Source organism: Botryllus schlosseri, chromosome 2 (assembly GCF_051294905.1).
Source record: "Botryllus schlosseri isolate E-star chromosome 2, Bs_hap1, whole genome shotgun sequence".
Lineage (NCBI taxonomy): Eukaryota > Metazoa > Chordata > Ascidiacea > Stolidobranchia > Styelidae > Botryllus > Botryllus schlosseri.
This window is the reverse complement of record NC_137237.1, coordinates 13,719,965-13,734,237: the sequence shown is the minus strand read 5'-3', so window position 1 is coordinate 13,734,237 and position 14,273 is coordinate 13,719,965. Positions and strand designations below refer to the sequence as shown.

Sequence of the window (14,273 nt, the reverse complement as noted above, 5' to 3'; positions counted from 1 at the left end):
TTTAACTATAAGCATAACCAAACATCAATACATGAGTTACTATTTGAAACTAGGCAGAGTGGTGATTATTATCTTGCTGCGAGGTAGTGGCGTCTGGAGTGTATTGATAACCTGATATACAGCATGGCATACACTGTTCTAACAATCACACAACAATGTACATCGAATATATATTTACTACGTGTGGATACTTCTTTCGCAAGGACGAGCAAAGCTAATATTTCTGACGTAATAATGAGCAGTGGCGTTCGAAAATCAACCGATTGTTATCAATAACCTAGTATAATATCTCTTCCTTGTTCTCGAATGTTCGGATTTGTCATATTCATTGTACAAATAAAAAGTAATCTTTCTTTCACAAAACAATCGATTAAATATGCGAAGTAGTCGATTACGATTACGATTACTTTGGATTTTTTTCGAATGTAATCGATTGCGATTACGATTACTTGAAAATGCTGTAATCGTCGTAATCGATTACGATTACTAATCGCGATTACCCCATGTCTGATCTGATTTCAGAATATATTCCAATCAGAAAAGTTCATTTTTGGATAGGATAACACTGGTCAACACAATTTTTGTTGACTTTGATCAGACAATTGATTTTGACTTACTTTTGGGCTCTGAATTCAAAAATCACTTCCGTTTTTCTCTATCACGTCAAGATTTTGGGTTAGGCACCCACCACATTGTCTCATAACCCGCATAATACCACTACTTTTAATATTTTATTTTTATTGCATAAATCGTTTCAAAAACCACAAGCAGTCGAAAGTAAATCAATAGACTTCAAATAAACATTTGCACTGTTATATTTGGTTGATTTGAACTGATGTTGCTTCTACAGGACAAATATAGTGCGAGTTTCAGGGTCCAAATTTACGCTAATAACTAGGGCGGTTTTTTTTTGACATGTCAAAATTTGTCAAAATTTTGTCACAATTGTAGCGTTAGGTCAAAATTCGTCAAAATTTTTCGTAAAGTCAAAAAAATTTTGACGTCTGCATTTTGTTTGTATTGTAGATTTTGCACTGTCGGTGAACTTATAATTTGATATTTTACCGCTTTTAGCCTATTTTATAGGCCTACCGTTGTAAACGGCTAATCGTCTGGTGTTATGGTCAACGTACCGCAATATCCTAAATGCAGATAGACTTCTTGTGCATTGCATCATTCTTACATTAAGAAGCGCATGATGAAAAATTGTGATGTAGGCAACATTGTCAGAATGAAGCAACACGGTGTGTCACCAGCACCAGCAGTATACGCACAACTTGAGTGTTGTCAGCCAACAACTCCTGCTGTTGAACGTCCTTGGCAAGCTTCTTAGTAAGGACGTGCTCTTTCTACCCAAGAATGTAGAAAAGTATCTTTCGTTGTACTCCAAAATATTTTAATTATTTCTACCATAATACATTTTGTAACCACTGGAATTCTTCATGGGGCCAGATTTCGTTAAAATGTTGTTTTTTTCGTGTAAAAAGTTGCCTGTTTCTAAGCCAAAAACGTTTTTCAGGCCAAACTACTTCGTTAGGACAGTCAGTTCCAACCAGAAATGAAGATAAGTGGAACAGTTCTAACATTATGTGGGAAAACACCTAATTTGCATACGTTAGGTCAAAATTTGGTCAAAATTCAGTTTTTTTAGGTCAAAAAAAGTCAAAATTTTGATTTTTTAGGTCAAAATTTTATTATTTTTAGGTAAAAAAAAACCGCCCTACTAATGACCCATAATTCTGTAAGTTGTCTAGTTTGATACTCAAGCAATAGTCAGCTAACATATGTTAGCTCCAACGGATTCAAACCTGCAGATCACTCGCATACCTCAAAATCCATACCCTTGATTTTCAATGGTTACTTTATAATCAAGCATATATTACAATACTACTTTATATTACAAACCCGGTTCAATTACAGCAACACCTGTATCGCAAACAGCCGAATTGCCATGAGAAATACGGTGATTAAATATTTGCATACCTTCATATGTTATTAAATCGCGATTCGGGTTTCTCTGGTGGCCGGGGACCTTTTGAGTCAGAATTGATACAGCAGTGCAACCACATATATTTGATTTATACTTCTGTGTAACTATAATATTCTCTATGTATCCTGCATATAACGGTCTCGTATTGGCGTTTTCGCTTCTGTGAATATCTAGTTTTCAGTCCATTTGTCCATAACACGCTGAACTCAGTGGGTGCACTCTTGTGCCTTCTCGGAATTAGGTTTCAATGTCGCCGACTATAGTTCCTATACTAGCTACTTGAGTGAGTACAGCCGCAGCTTTCGATTGATACCCGTTTCATCAAATTTGATGCTCGGCAAGTCAGTCAAAAATTACCCTCAAATTGCCTTCAGCAAAATGGAAAGTGTGACGTAGACCAATTTCACTGAGCCGTGAGATTTGCTTGTGTCGACACCATATAGGACACTATGGTTTTACGCTGCACAAGTGCACACTGCACATACACCAGCGGCATGTAGTAAAGTGCGTTTTAGTGTGATGATGACGTCATCTATATGGAGAAATTATGACATCACATGACCTCGCCACCTCGTAAAAAATTTAAAGTCGGAGCCTATGATTCTCAATGCTTCTGTATTATTGACGAAGACTAACTGACTGTGCAATTGTTACTGCACCTAAGACATTGCCATTTTGGAGAATGCCACACTTTCGGATCCTTTTTCAGCTACCTATAGGCATTTGCCATTCACTTGAGTTGTAAATCGGGATTCCCAACTGCTCCAGTAATCCATGGTAACAGTATAATGCCAATGCCAGTACAATGCAATACACAAAGCTACCGAAAGCAGGCCTACTGAGAAAAGGCTGATTCTCATGATCCAAAGTGAGATACCTTCTCCACCTTGCCAAGGAATCTTTTCTCACTTCGTAAGGATGTTAAAAGTTCTGAAAATTTCTATTCCTAGTCCTAAAGCTTATGTCAGATCAATAACGTTCTGAATCATATTCGATTTCAAAATATTCATCATTAGGCCTGCTAACTATAGGATCTTCATATTGATCCAAATTATCGAGCGTATGTGAGCTTCAAGTTACACTGGATAAGCTGAATGGGGCATTGGACCTACAGCTGATAGTAAAAGTAATGTTTAATTTTCTTGCTATATCTTCCAGTTTGCATCAAATATGTGTGTGAAATATCATCGGATGATTGCATCCTCTAACCGAAAATGGGTGAAAGCATCGGCCTAGATCGATACCAGCATCTTTTTTCTTTATAATTCAATTGATCCCTTCGCTATATAACTTATTATATGGTAAAAGTATGGATTTTTATATGGTATGGAAAAGTAATGTGGCTAAAATCGTGGAAATTTGCATATTTTGGGCATATGTCGTAGAGCAAAAACTTGACGTGATAGAAGAAAACCAGCGGCATTATTGGAATCAGCACGTCAAAATTAGCATAAACAACCAAAGTCTACAAATTTTTCGTTCAAAATTGTTGCGCAGTGTAATCAGTACAGTCCGTGAAATTTCCGAGCATGAAATGAATAAGAGCCGTCTACATTGCAGAACAATTTTGCGCTCACATCAAAGTTCAATATCTCTTACTATCAATCCTTCTGGATACATTTACACAATTGAATCATATGGAAATACTCTACCTGGAGTCGGGTTGAATTTTTCCTCATCAGCTCCCAGCTTATATTTATTAAAACGTGCTTTCAGCGCCGTGACAAATCTTCTGACTAACAGCAGAAACTTCACATAGCCGGACGTGGAGATTTCAGATTGTTCTTCTAAGATATCAAACCAATATAATAATGATGATGATGATGATAACATATGCAACAGCTTCATATGTATTATTGTTGATTATAGTATTTACGGAACAACTTTCGCTTTATCATTTAGGGGGGGGGTCGGGGGCGTTGGTACTTTATTCGTTGTCCAGGGGGGGCAGTAGCTTAAAAAATTTTGGGAACCACCGATCTATTCGATTGAGATGCATGCAAATACCTCGTTTTCTATACATAGAACGCCTTGATGCTCCAGTTAGCTGAATCAATGCGGTGAAGGTAATTTGATTCAGGTTGATGTGACGATCATATAAAAGTTTGTGCGTATCGAGAGGCTAGCCTCTGCAGATGACCACTGCGCTGACTTCCAGAATCCAGCACTCTGCCTGTACACCTCGCATTGATGTCGCTGAATTTTCATTTAGAATCGGAAGACAAAAATAAAATCTCGCACAATACTACGGACCGACTTGCGGTTTCGGATTCGGAAAATGTCAAGGACATTGAACGACGTGAGGCTAGTAACGTTGATTTACCGGTTGAACGCCCCACGTCTTGCATTTCCAAGCTTCAACTCGATGATGCCAAACTGACGTCTGGGCGTTGCGATGTCAGCAACAAAGAGTCAGGTGTAATGCGTCGACTACCGCCGCCTACTAGTTGTGAGGAAAACAAAGAGAATTCTTCAATTTCTGGTGCGTTGTATTTGAAATATCAGGGAGCTGTCGTGTCAGTCTAGTATGGATCACTGGATTCCAACCTTTTTGATCCAGCAGACCCCGTCAGTCAATAGTCAATTTGTTTTTGAAGTGGTGCAGTTGAATATAGCGCATACATCAGGGTTGTAATGACTCGAGTCATGACTTGACTCGAGTCGCGATTTTTTGGTGACTCGACTTGACTCGAGTCATCTTTTCAAATGCGTAAATTGACTTGAGTCAATTTTTGTATTGACTCGACTTGTACTCAAGTCATTTTGCATGACTCGAGACTAAAGACTGCTAAGTAGGGCTGGGCAAAATCGAGTACCTGAGTGATTCGATTCTGAGTCACGTAATATGCTTTGAGTCGAGTATTCGAGTATCTCTGATTATGACGTAATAACAGTATATAAGATTTCAAGGTTCAAATATGTACCTTTTATGCCACCACAAAGAATATAATGCCTGTTGTTCATCACATTACTTATACTTTGGTATCATTTCGACGTAACGATTTCATTTCACTTTGTGACAATATTGTGGGAGGAACATGACTTCGGAAATGGGATATTTCGAGTAACGGTCGTAGCTTTGTACCATGTTTCGTATGCTGTGATACGGCCAATCAAGGTTTCAAGGTTTCCACAGTGAAAAATAGTATCGAAACCATAATTGTCGTCGATAAGACAGACATTTCATCGTATAGTGTGTTAGAACGGCTATATTTAATTAATAGGCACGTGAAAAACGGGTTCTTTTGAATCTCCCTCGAAAGTTGACTAAAAAAAACATGAACTCCACCGATTATACGTGAAGACGAGTCTTTCGGGAGACATTTCGAAAAAATGACCTTCTTTTGTAGTCAATTCACCAGCTATCAGAATTTAGTTGCGGAAAATTTCCCTTTTATATGCCCTCTTCTTCGGTTCCGAAAATATGGGGGCAAAAACTTGCGTCGAGCTAGATAAGGGGCGATGTGTCGGGGAACCACTGTTCTAGATATTTTGAGCTGCAATTATTCAAGTCTAGATCATTAACTGTGAAGGTTTTCATAATCTGTGCATATGACACCATGATATTTTAGTCCGCTGTACCAATCCGGTGAGGTTGTTTATGGTTGGTGTGGTGGGGATATAAATGTTTGTGTGTATCGAAAGTCTCTCCTCTGTGGCTCTGTGTAAAACTCGTGCTTTCAACACTTTGTCTTCATAATTGCGTATATGCTTATAATTTATTGTTTAGAACCGGAAGACAAAGATAAAATCTTGGAGGATACTCGGAATGTCATGGACGTTGAACGACCTGATGCCTGTATCTTTGATGCGCCCATGAAAAGAGGCGTGTCTGGCCTGTCCCAGCTTGACGCGGACGATGTCGAAGTGATGTCTGGGCAGTGTGATGTCAGCAACAAAGCGTCTGGTGCAGTTCGTCGACTACCGGCACCTACTAGACATATAGAGAAGACAGAAAATTCCTCAAATATTGGTACGTTGTATTTGGAATGCCACGTTGCTGTCACCAATGTATCCCAACTCACTGGGTCTTTTACGACTTTCGATTTAGTCTTCACCATGTCTCACTGGTTTCAAACCCTTTTAGTCGATTGGACACGTTTGACCAATATTCAAGCCTAAATTCCCCACTAAGCAAAATTGAGCTAGTTGAATTTGAAATGGCGCGGTGGAAGACCACGCACAATCCCATAGATTGAGGGTATCTAATGAAAGGCCTGACTGCCAATGACTACCGGCCGCACATGGTATGATTGGGAATAGCAAGCATACTTCTTAGGCCAATGGTCGACAACCTTTGGCCTGCGGACAGGTGCCGGTTAGGGTTATGACTGGATTTTTTTTATAAATTTTGTGTGTCCTGTAGTCACAAATTATGAACTTTTGTGTCCTGATTTCAAAATTCACAAAACTTTAGACTGTTCAAACAAAAACCTCCCGCACAATAATTTTCCAGTTTTCACTGTATGAAGGATAGTTTTTTTTTTGTAGACACAGACTATATAATATATATAGCGACTGATTCCCAATTTGACTGACACAATTCCAATTGCGAATATTTAAAATATTATTTTAGTAAATTGTGATCGCTCAGATTAAATTAATCCTATCGTGTTCTTGTTTATAATCAAAATTAAGTAATTAATAAATAATTATTAATTTCGATTTTAGATGTAAACTGCATTTATCGTATAATTTCAATTTATCTGACACAAATCAAACTGGGTGTTCGAAAAGGCAAAAGTAGAACAACTCAAGATATTTTCAGCAGTCTAGAAAACCGATTAGAGGAATATGATGCATTGGAAAATTTGAAATGTCATTTCACATGTGACACAGCATCTGTTGATACTGGACGGCAGAATGGCGTTGTTGTGAATTGCAAAATGCAATGATGAGCAAGGATTGTGATAAACCACTATATATATTGGTTGCTAGCATCCTATTATCGATTCTTAAAAGCATATATCAGAGTTCTTCAATCCAACGTCTTCAACAAATGTGATGTGGTAAAACACTACGAAAACTTGGTACACTCCACCAAGCCAGAATTTCAGATGAAAATATTAGAAAACCGAGGATGGAAGGATGCTTTTAAGCTTATCTATGAGCTGTGCAGAGCATGCCGCTTTTCAAAGTAGATTACCACTAATCAAATGGCATAAATTTCCATCTCTACGCAATGCGAGATGGAGCTCAAGGGCCATGATTGCGTACTTCCGAATCCCCAGAGGGAGAGTAACTCTGGAGATATCATGCTTATTCATCGCAAATTTGTGTCAGGAAGCCTGTTATTCTAACCAGATGTCTAAAGATGGAATATACTAGAGTCCGACTGATTATCGGTTCGCCGATAATATCGAGACGATATCACAATTTGAAAGAATTATCGATGGTAGGAAGTCAGAAAACCATAATCTTGGACCGCTAAACTGAGAATAATGATATATTTCATATAGCTTACACTTTACGGGTGTCCAGATGCAGCCGTTCTAGTTCATTTCATGTTCAAGTATAACAATGACTGTAAAGATGTTCAAATAAATGCCCTGAAGCTTTGAAAATGTGCTTATGTATACATCCAACTTCTTTTGAATATCGGCTGAATGTATTAGGGTTATCGGCAGGCCTGTTTATTTTTGGATTTCTCCAAAAATAACAAAAATAGCTTAGTTTTGGATGTTTTCAAATTTTATTTTTGGAGAATCTCCAAAAATAAGAAATGAAGGTGTTTTGAGCCCTATTACTACTGAAAAACTCCACTAAAAGTATGTTATTATCATGTATTCAAGTCCTCCATCACATAGATATCATCAGTGATCTTGATCTAACTTTCCAATACATTCTTCGCAAATTTAGTCTTTGGCCTGAAGAATACCTTCTAAAGAATATCAATCATTGCGAGACGCCGGCCGAGACCCTCCCTCTCACTTGATTTTCGAGATATCGGCCTCGAACCTCGCAATTGTGGGAAACATCGAGGTTAGTGGTCCAAAAATGAAGGAATGTCTAATTCTTCAAACTATCCAATCTTCCAAGCCTTTGCTCCTGACAAGCGCTCGTCAGTAATGCGCTTGAAACCTCTGATCCTCCACGAAGTTGCGTGCCTCATTGAACTTGACAGCCCAACACCCTCTGACCAGAAAACCTTCCTTGTGGCGGTCCTCTTTGTCCCAGTACTCGCCTGAACACAGAGCTCGAAGGCGTTCGACAAGGCGCATGAGCTTCTGCTGCTCCGTGATCAGAACGTCAAGACCATGAAGCTTCGTGACGGTGGTGCTCAGATCTGTGAGACCGTGACCATGCGATCGAGGGCGATCAGGTGGATTAACCACTGCAGCGAAGGTGCACACTCCGGACTGTTCTCGTCCATAACCTAAAGCAGTTTGGTACGGTTTCCAGTCAACTAAGAGGCCACCCTCTTCATTGACAATAAACGAGCGACAACAAACTCGGGGCGCGCACTTTCCATCTACTGGATCAAGTTGTGTTGCCGTCTGAAGCATCAGCAGATCAGTCCCGTCATCGTGTGGACGAAGTGATCGTGACAGAAGTGGCGGTGTATGATTTCGCCGTTCCCTTTGCCTCACTCAAGCTGCCTTCCCGTCTTCTCTATGTGTCGCGCTGTGAAACTAGGAGTACAAAGGTGGAGGGGCGGGAGGGCAAGGTCAGCAGAAACGTGAAGTGGATTGAGTGGAAGTAGTTTTAGCGTTTCGGTGACCTCTCCCTCACATACATTCTGATTTTGTGTGTTTTCATGAGTTTTCTGGTCGTTTACATCGCTCTGACTTGTTTATTTTACTGAAAAACTTGAGAAAACATCATCCAAAAAAATCTTATTTTTGGATGTTTTCAAATCTTATTTTTGGAGAATCTCCAAAAATAAAACCCATTATTCAAAAATAAACAGGTCTGGTTATCGGCCAAGGTGTGAGATATCGGTTTTATCGGTATCGACCCAAAAATCCAATATCGGTCGGGCTCTAGAATATACCAGAGATTATTTGCTGCTATCTTTGTGGTCGAATGTCCGGCAGCGATAAAGTGCCTCAAAACCCTATTGGAAGTCCGATATGTCCGTCGTAGATGTCACTGACGCTAACATAATAACAGAAAGGGAAGTCAAATTGATGGATGAACTTTACAACAAGTGCATTAGGACATATATTTGAAGATTAAATTTGTAGCAAAGAAATCTTTTAATTTCTTTCTAAATTTGGACCAGTGTCGAAAATTGAACTTAGTTTGTGCGGGACATTTTTTTCGATTTGAACAAAATGATTATAATTTTATTAATTTATACCAAAATGTTCATCAATTCCTGCTATAGGCAATTTTTTTTTTTTAGTCATAACCCTTATGCACATGCGCTCATGGTATGCATATGTTCAGACCGTGTGTATGTATATTGTGAGTCGGTGTATATGCCACAAAACATCATGGTAAAAATGCATAGCGGCCTTTCCTATCTGGTATAGAGAGCAAAGAGGATAAAGACGAAGCCGTTCTCTCACTGGACGAACTCGGCGAAAAGTTTTGCGACGAGCCATTGAGTGAAGCGGAGCGGATGACGTTATTGCTGGAAATGCACGTTCTTGCCGTCGGATCATACTACGATCTCTCGAGACGTGACATCGACAGTTTGGCCAACGTTCTGCCTGCGACGCAAACGGTGAAGGAAGCGCTGATCGTAAGTAATTTTCTGGCTTTCCATTGTCGGGTCACGTAACAATACCATTTTCTCGAGTCGGATTTCTACAAAATACGAATCTAGTTAGCTGGCAGTCGACTAACTACTGGTGTTTGAGTTCGATTTGCGGTTTTTGGAATATAAGTAATTCTAGTTGCGCATTTGAAAAAAATTTAGTTGCCGAACGACTAGAAAACGTGTGTCGTTTGGCATAAATGGTGATACCGGTGTTCTGCTGTGTGATGTTCTTCTTCGACAATATTTCTTCGCTCATTTACAATTCAGTAATTTGCATTATCAGGACTGTCAATTAACCGATCCGATTCCAATAAAATAAAAAGTAACGAGGAGTTTCGGAATTGAATCTAGTTAGTTGTGTTTTAGTTAGTTGCAGTTTTTTAAAGGTCGTTCTTTCTGGTTTTAGTTCTGGTTGTGAGTTTTGAAAAGTGACTAGTTCAATTTCTCTCTGTGCATTTTGAGCATCAAGTAGTCAAGTTCGTTCGGAGTGCGTTTGCTGGAAATCCTGATAAAAGACCGTTCTGATGAGATAAGAGAATTGCAGGCTTGGGAGTAGGTTAGGGCGAGTCCCCGATAATGCTTGTATGCGTTATGCTTCCACAATTCGTACCATTATTAGTACTTGTAATAAGAGTTGGTCAAAGTGGTCATCGTCAGTACTCGAGTAGAAGTGGCGTGAACTTTTATTGGAGTACATGTAGATATTGCGATTTCCAAGTAAGCAAAAAAGTATGTAGACCTATTCTGGTCCTAGTTTTGCCCAACAGACTGAAAACTGTGAAGTAGAAGTAGATTGTCACCTGTGAATTTGGAAGTACGCAGTCCTCTTTTAAATCTTCAGATGCAGTAGGTCAATACCAGGGGTGGGCAAACCGCGGCCTGCTACACGGTTTTGTGCGGCCTGCGATAGTCTCAAGACATGTGTTAGAAATATTAATAAAATGCATAGGCCTACTAAAAATTTGATTACCGCAGGGACTTGATTAAACTTTTTCTCAATATATTTCACGATGATAATTATTATTTTTTTCCTATTTCGTTGTTGGCGCAACAGTCCGACTTCAAAGCCCGTGCATTTTGAAAGATTTCAACCACTAAACACCACAGAAAGTCAAAGCGGGCGTAATTTAATTCGTATCACACGTGTGATTTTAGATTGGCCACTCCAGCAAGTTTATTTCTTTTAGTGCTGTACTTGGAAAAACCAATTTGTGTAGAGTCGTTCTCTATATGTGTGCAAATATTTATATTATCTATATATTGTAGAAGCGTATTTCAAGCTAACATAGTTATGATGATGTCAGCATTGTATATCCTGGAGTTGAACCAAAAGTAGAATTAGTATATCTATGAGCAGATCGCTGTTCGCGGATTCAAATTTCCATCTTGTTCTAAGAATCGGGACAACCGACTCTTATTCCTAGTTTTGACAAATTGGTTATTGAGATCGACCAGCTTATAAAATCTCATCAACGTTTCTGATGCGTGTAGGATATTATCAAATCAATGTTTGGTTTGTTTTCAATATACATACATATTATCACCTTATCTGATTATGTCTTTGTCATCGCCCTTGGTATTTTTCATGTCTCGCGTACTGTGTCGATATTCGCATTTTTGTACATTAAGGTAGCCGGAGCTCTCCTCAGCCTTGCATTGGACGACGTGCCCATCGCGAATTGCGTCGCCTTGGTCCCGCTCGTCAAGATGGCCTGCGATTTGCCAGCGGACGACAGAAAGGAGACGCGGAAACTGGCGGTGATCCTGTTTAAGCTTTCGCAGGCCATTGTGGAAAGCCTGTCCGTCAACGATAGGGTGCGCTCGATTGTCAGAAGCGGTCAAGTAGTCTTAACTTGAAAAGAAGTAGAAGTGGTGTCGTAAATTTCTACTCATTGTGCCGTTAAATCTTGAGAAGGGCACACGAAAAGTCCCGCCAGTCACCTATTTAGCCAGGTGCAATCTTCGATAATATATCCGGTTACCAGGTCTACTTCGCGTGGTTGCTATGACAACTACACTCGTAATAATGATGCAAACTTATCCCAGAACTACTTCCTACTTTTAAAAATCCAAATTATAAAAGTAAGCAGTTTCCCGTAAAAACTGTTGAAACTGAATTAATCTAACAACAAAACCAATTGAGTAGGGAATGCAAGTAGGCGAAACTTGCTTGTGTACTTCCTAAAAGTAGAAGAACTTTTGAACACCTGAACACCTCTTGGCTGACGTTGCCTGCTTTGTTGTCTCAGGTGGACGCGGACGCACTGTCCATTACGAGTTCTCTGGAGGTCATTATCGAGCTGGAGCGATACCTCATTCTTTCGGGCGAGTCTCGCGTGATTGACGAGGCCAGTCATTTGTTGGACATGACGAGGGAGTATTGGTACACGCGCGCTTTTCGTCCCATGTTATCGCCCTCGCTGACCAGGCCTTTTGCAATGTTCTTAGGACTGATCAGAGAAAATTGCGTGAGGCTGCTCTGAAGGAGAAAGACAGAAAACCGGAAAAGACTCTGAAGAAGAAAAGTGTGCGTTGGTTGTGATGGAATGTTATTTCCATGCATGGTGCTTAATATATAAATCCATCGTAGTTTTGTACTTGAACTATGGCTTTATCGATAGCTAAAGAGTATCGATAAAATTTTAGATAGAGAAAACACAATTATGCAGAGGTGATCTGTAACGAAATACTTCTACTTTTCCAGAGAGTACTCTAGTACGTACAGTGCTCTTCTTTTTTGAGTGGTGCACTCCTTGAACGTTGTAGCTCTGACTCGTGCACCTTATTCAGTGTTACCGTCAAAGTGTGTTGATGACATCACTAAAAAAAGGTCACACCTTCCATCTGACTGTCGTATTGCCAAGTTTCGGTTTACTACTACTTAACCATCTTATGCCGACTAAAATTTTAAAAGAAGGTCATCACATCGGCCAGACTGCCTAATATCGGTCTGCTTGCTACTTGATTTTTTGACTAAATAAAACCCAAGCCCATTACAGACGCTGATTACTAAAAATAGGTCGGTACACCGACGAGCTTCTCTCCCTGCTCTTGAAAATTGCTCTATTTTGGTGTCATCAGTTATTCTGCATGTCAGGAAGATGGATCTTTGAATTTCAGAAATAGCATTTTATGTTATACGAGTAAAAGTATGAGACACCTTGTCCAAATCCACATTTTAAAACTACGTCAGTGCTTTTAGGGCCTTTCATTTTATGCTTCTGCTCGAGTACAGTTATAGCATGTCAGGAAATCGCTACTTGATACTCGTTGAGTATAATTTCACCATGCTAATTCTACTTGAATAACAATGCTGACTATGACCAACTGTAATTGATCCCAGGCATTATGGCAACCACGAAAGCGGTTATGGAGTGGACTTGATTTCTGATTACTGTATATGTAAATTCATCACACTGATTTTATTTTTTTTGTTGCGGCCTGTCTGATCTAATGACCGAGCCATCGTTACTTTGTGTTAAAGATCGATAATGAATAATAATATAGCGTTGCTGATTGGAAAAAGAAGGTAACATCAAACCAATCATCAATCCACGCCTTGTCGCCAGTAAAATATTTTGCTACTGCGTTCTAATGGCTGTGGTACTGGCAGGTATTTACAATAATATTTTGCATTCATCAGCCAAAACCTGTTCCACGCGCTCCACAACAAGGCTTCAACTACGATCGTTTCAATGATATCGATACCGATACGACGGACGCCGAATCGTTCAGGCGTCCGTTCACACCGATTCCTGTTAAATGTTCGTAACTTGCAGAATAAAATATCCAGTCTCTTTTTGTGTTGTTCAATGTCGCCTTGTTTTTAGTTGATACTGACACGGAGGCGACCACGGATTCGGAAACAATGTAGCGGGAAAGTCTGGAGATCTTCAGTTGAAACTACTGTTTCTGTCCACTTGTCATGGCGGAATCACTCTGGATGTACGAGCTTGGATAAATCAAAATACCTACTTATGCGAAACCGAATTGGCAGTGGAACTTGAACAATTAACTGGTATCTTTGAGATGTGGCATAGACAGTTGGCTGCAGGCGCCTCCCCATCTAATAATTTGTGATTTGGATTGTGACACTATCGCAGTCTTGTGATGTTTTAAATTAATAGATTCGAACTTGACGAACGTCATGGATCCTTTGTGATGTAGAGAACGCAAGTGAGGTCACAGTGTTCGAGTGGCCTTTTTGGTTGGTAAGAGGGATTTTCGCCCCATGTCAATTGCAATAAATGTATTGGTGTTCGGAATTATTTTATTAATTATTAATAATAATAATTAAAATGATTAATATTTAATTATTTTATTAATTTTCTTCACTTAGAAGGCAGCGATGGTCAACCCATGGCCTGCGCGGTAAGTTTTGAAATGAGTTATTATTAGGGCAAGTTTTTGTCGCAGTTAAATCCGTGGAAAGTAGCATTTATTTTTGACAAAAGTTGCATTTATTTTCTCACAAAAGTTGCACGAAAAGACCACATTTTGCTTGGTTGACTAAAAAAAAGGTCCACTTTCCCGCTCAGCTCCTGAAATACCCGTAAGAGCATTACTTCAGTGCTG

General features: G+C 39.5%; 1 protein-coding gene across 2 annotated transcripts in view; it reads left to right on the top strand.

Annotated features, from left to right (window-relative positions):
• The window catches only part of LOC145433696 (putative ATP-dependent RNA helicase TDRD12), a 45,899-nt gene extending 32,058 nt beyond the window's left edge, over positions 1–13,841 (top strand). For both annotated transcript variants that reach the window (XM_080310867.1, XM_080310866.1), the window contains 8 exons: positions 4,203–4,472; positions 5,721–5,963; positions 9,469–9,680; positions 11,328–11,513; positions 11,948–12,081; positions 12,147–12,225; positions 13,342–13,462; positions 13,529–13,841. In XM_080310867.1, coding sequence (XP_080166993.1) covers positions 4,203–4,472; positions 5,721–5,963; positions 9,469–9,680; positions 11,328–11,513; positions 11,948–12,081; positions 12,147–12,225; positions 13,342–13,462; positions 13,529–13,572 — 1,289 coding nt within the window. In that variant the 3' untranslated portion in view covers positions 13,573–13,841. The remainder of the gene's footprint in view (positions 1–4,202; positions 4,473–5,720; positions 5,964–9,468; positions 9,681–11,327; positions 11,514–11,947; positions 12,082–12,146; positions 12,226–13,341; positions 13,463–13,528) is intronic.
• Positions 13,842–14,273: the final 432 nt, after the last annotated feature.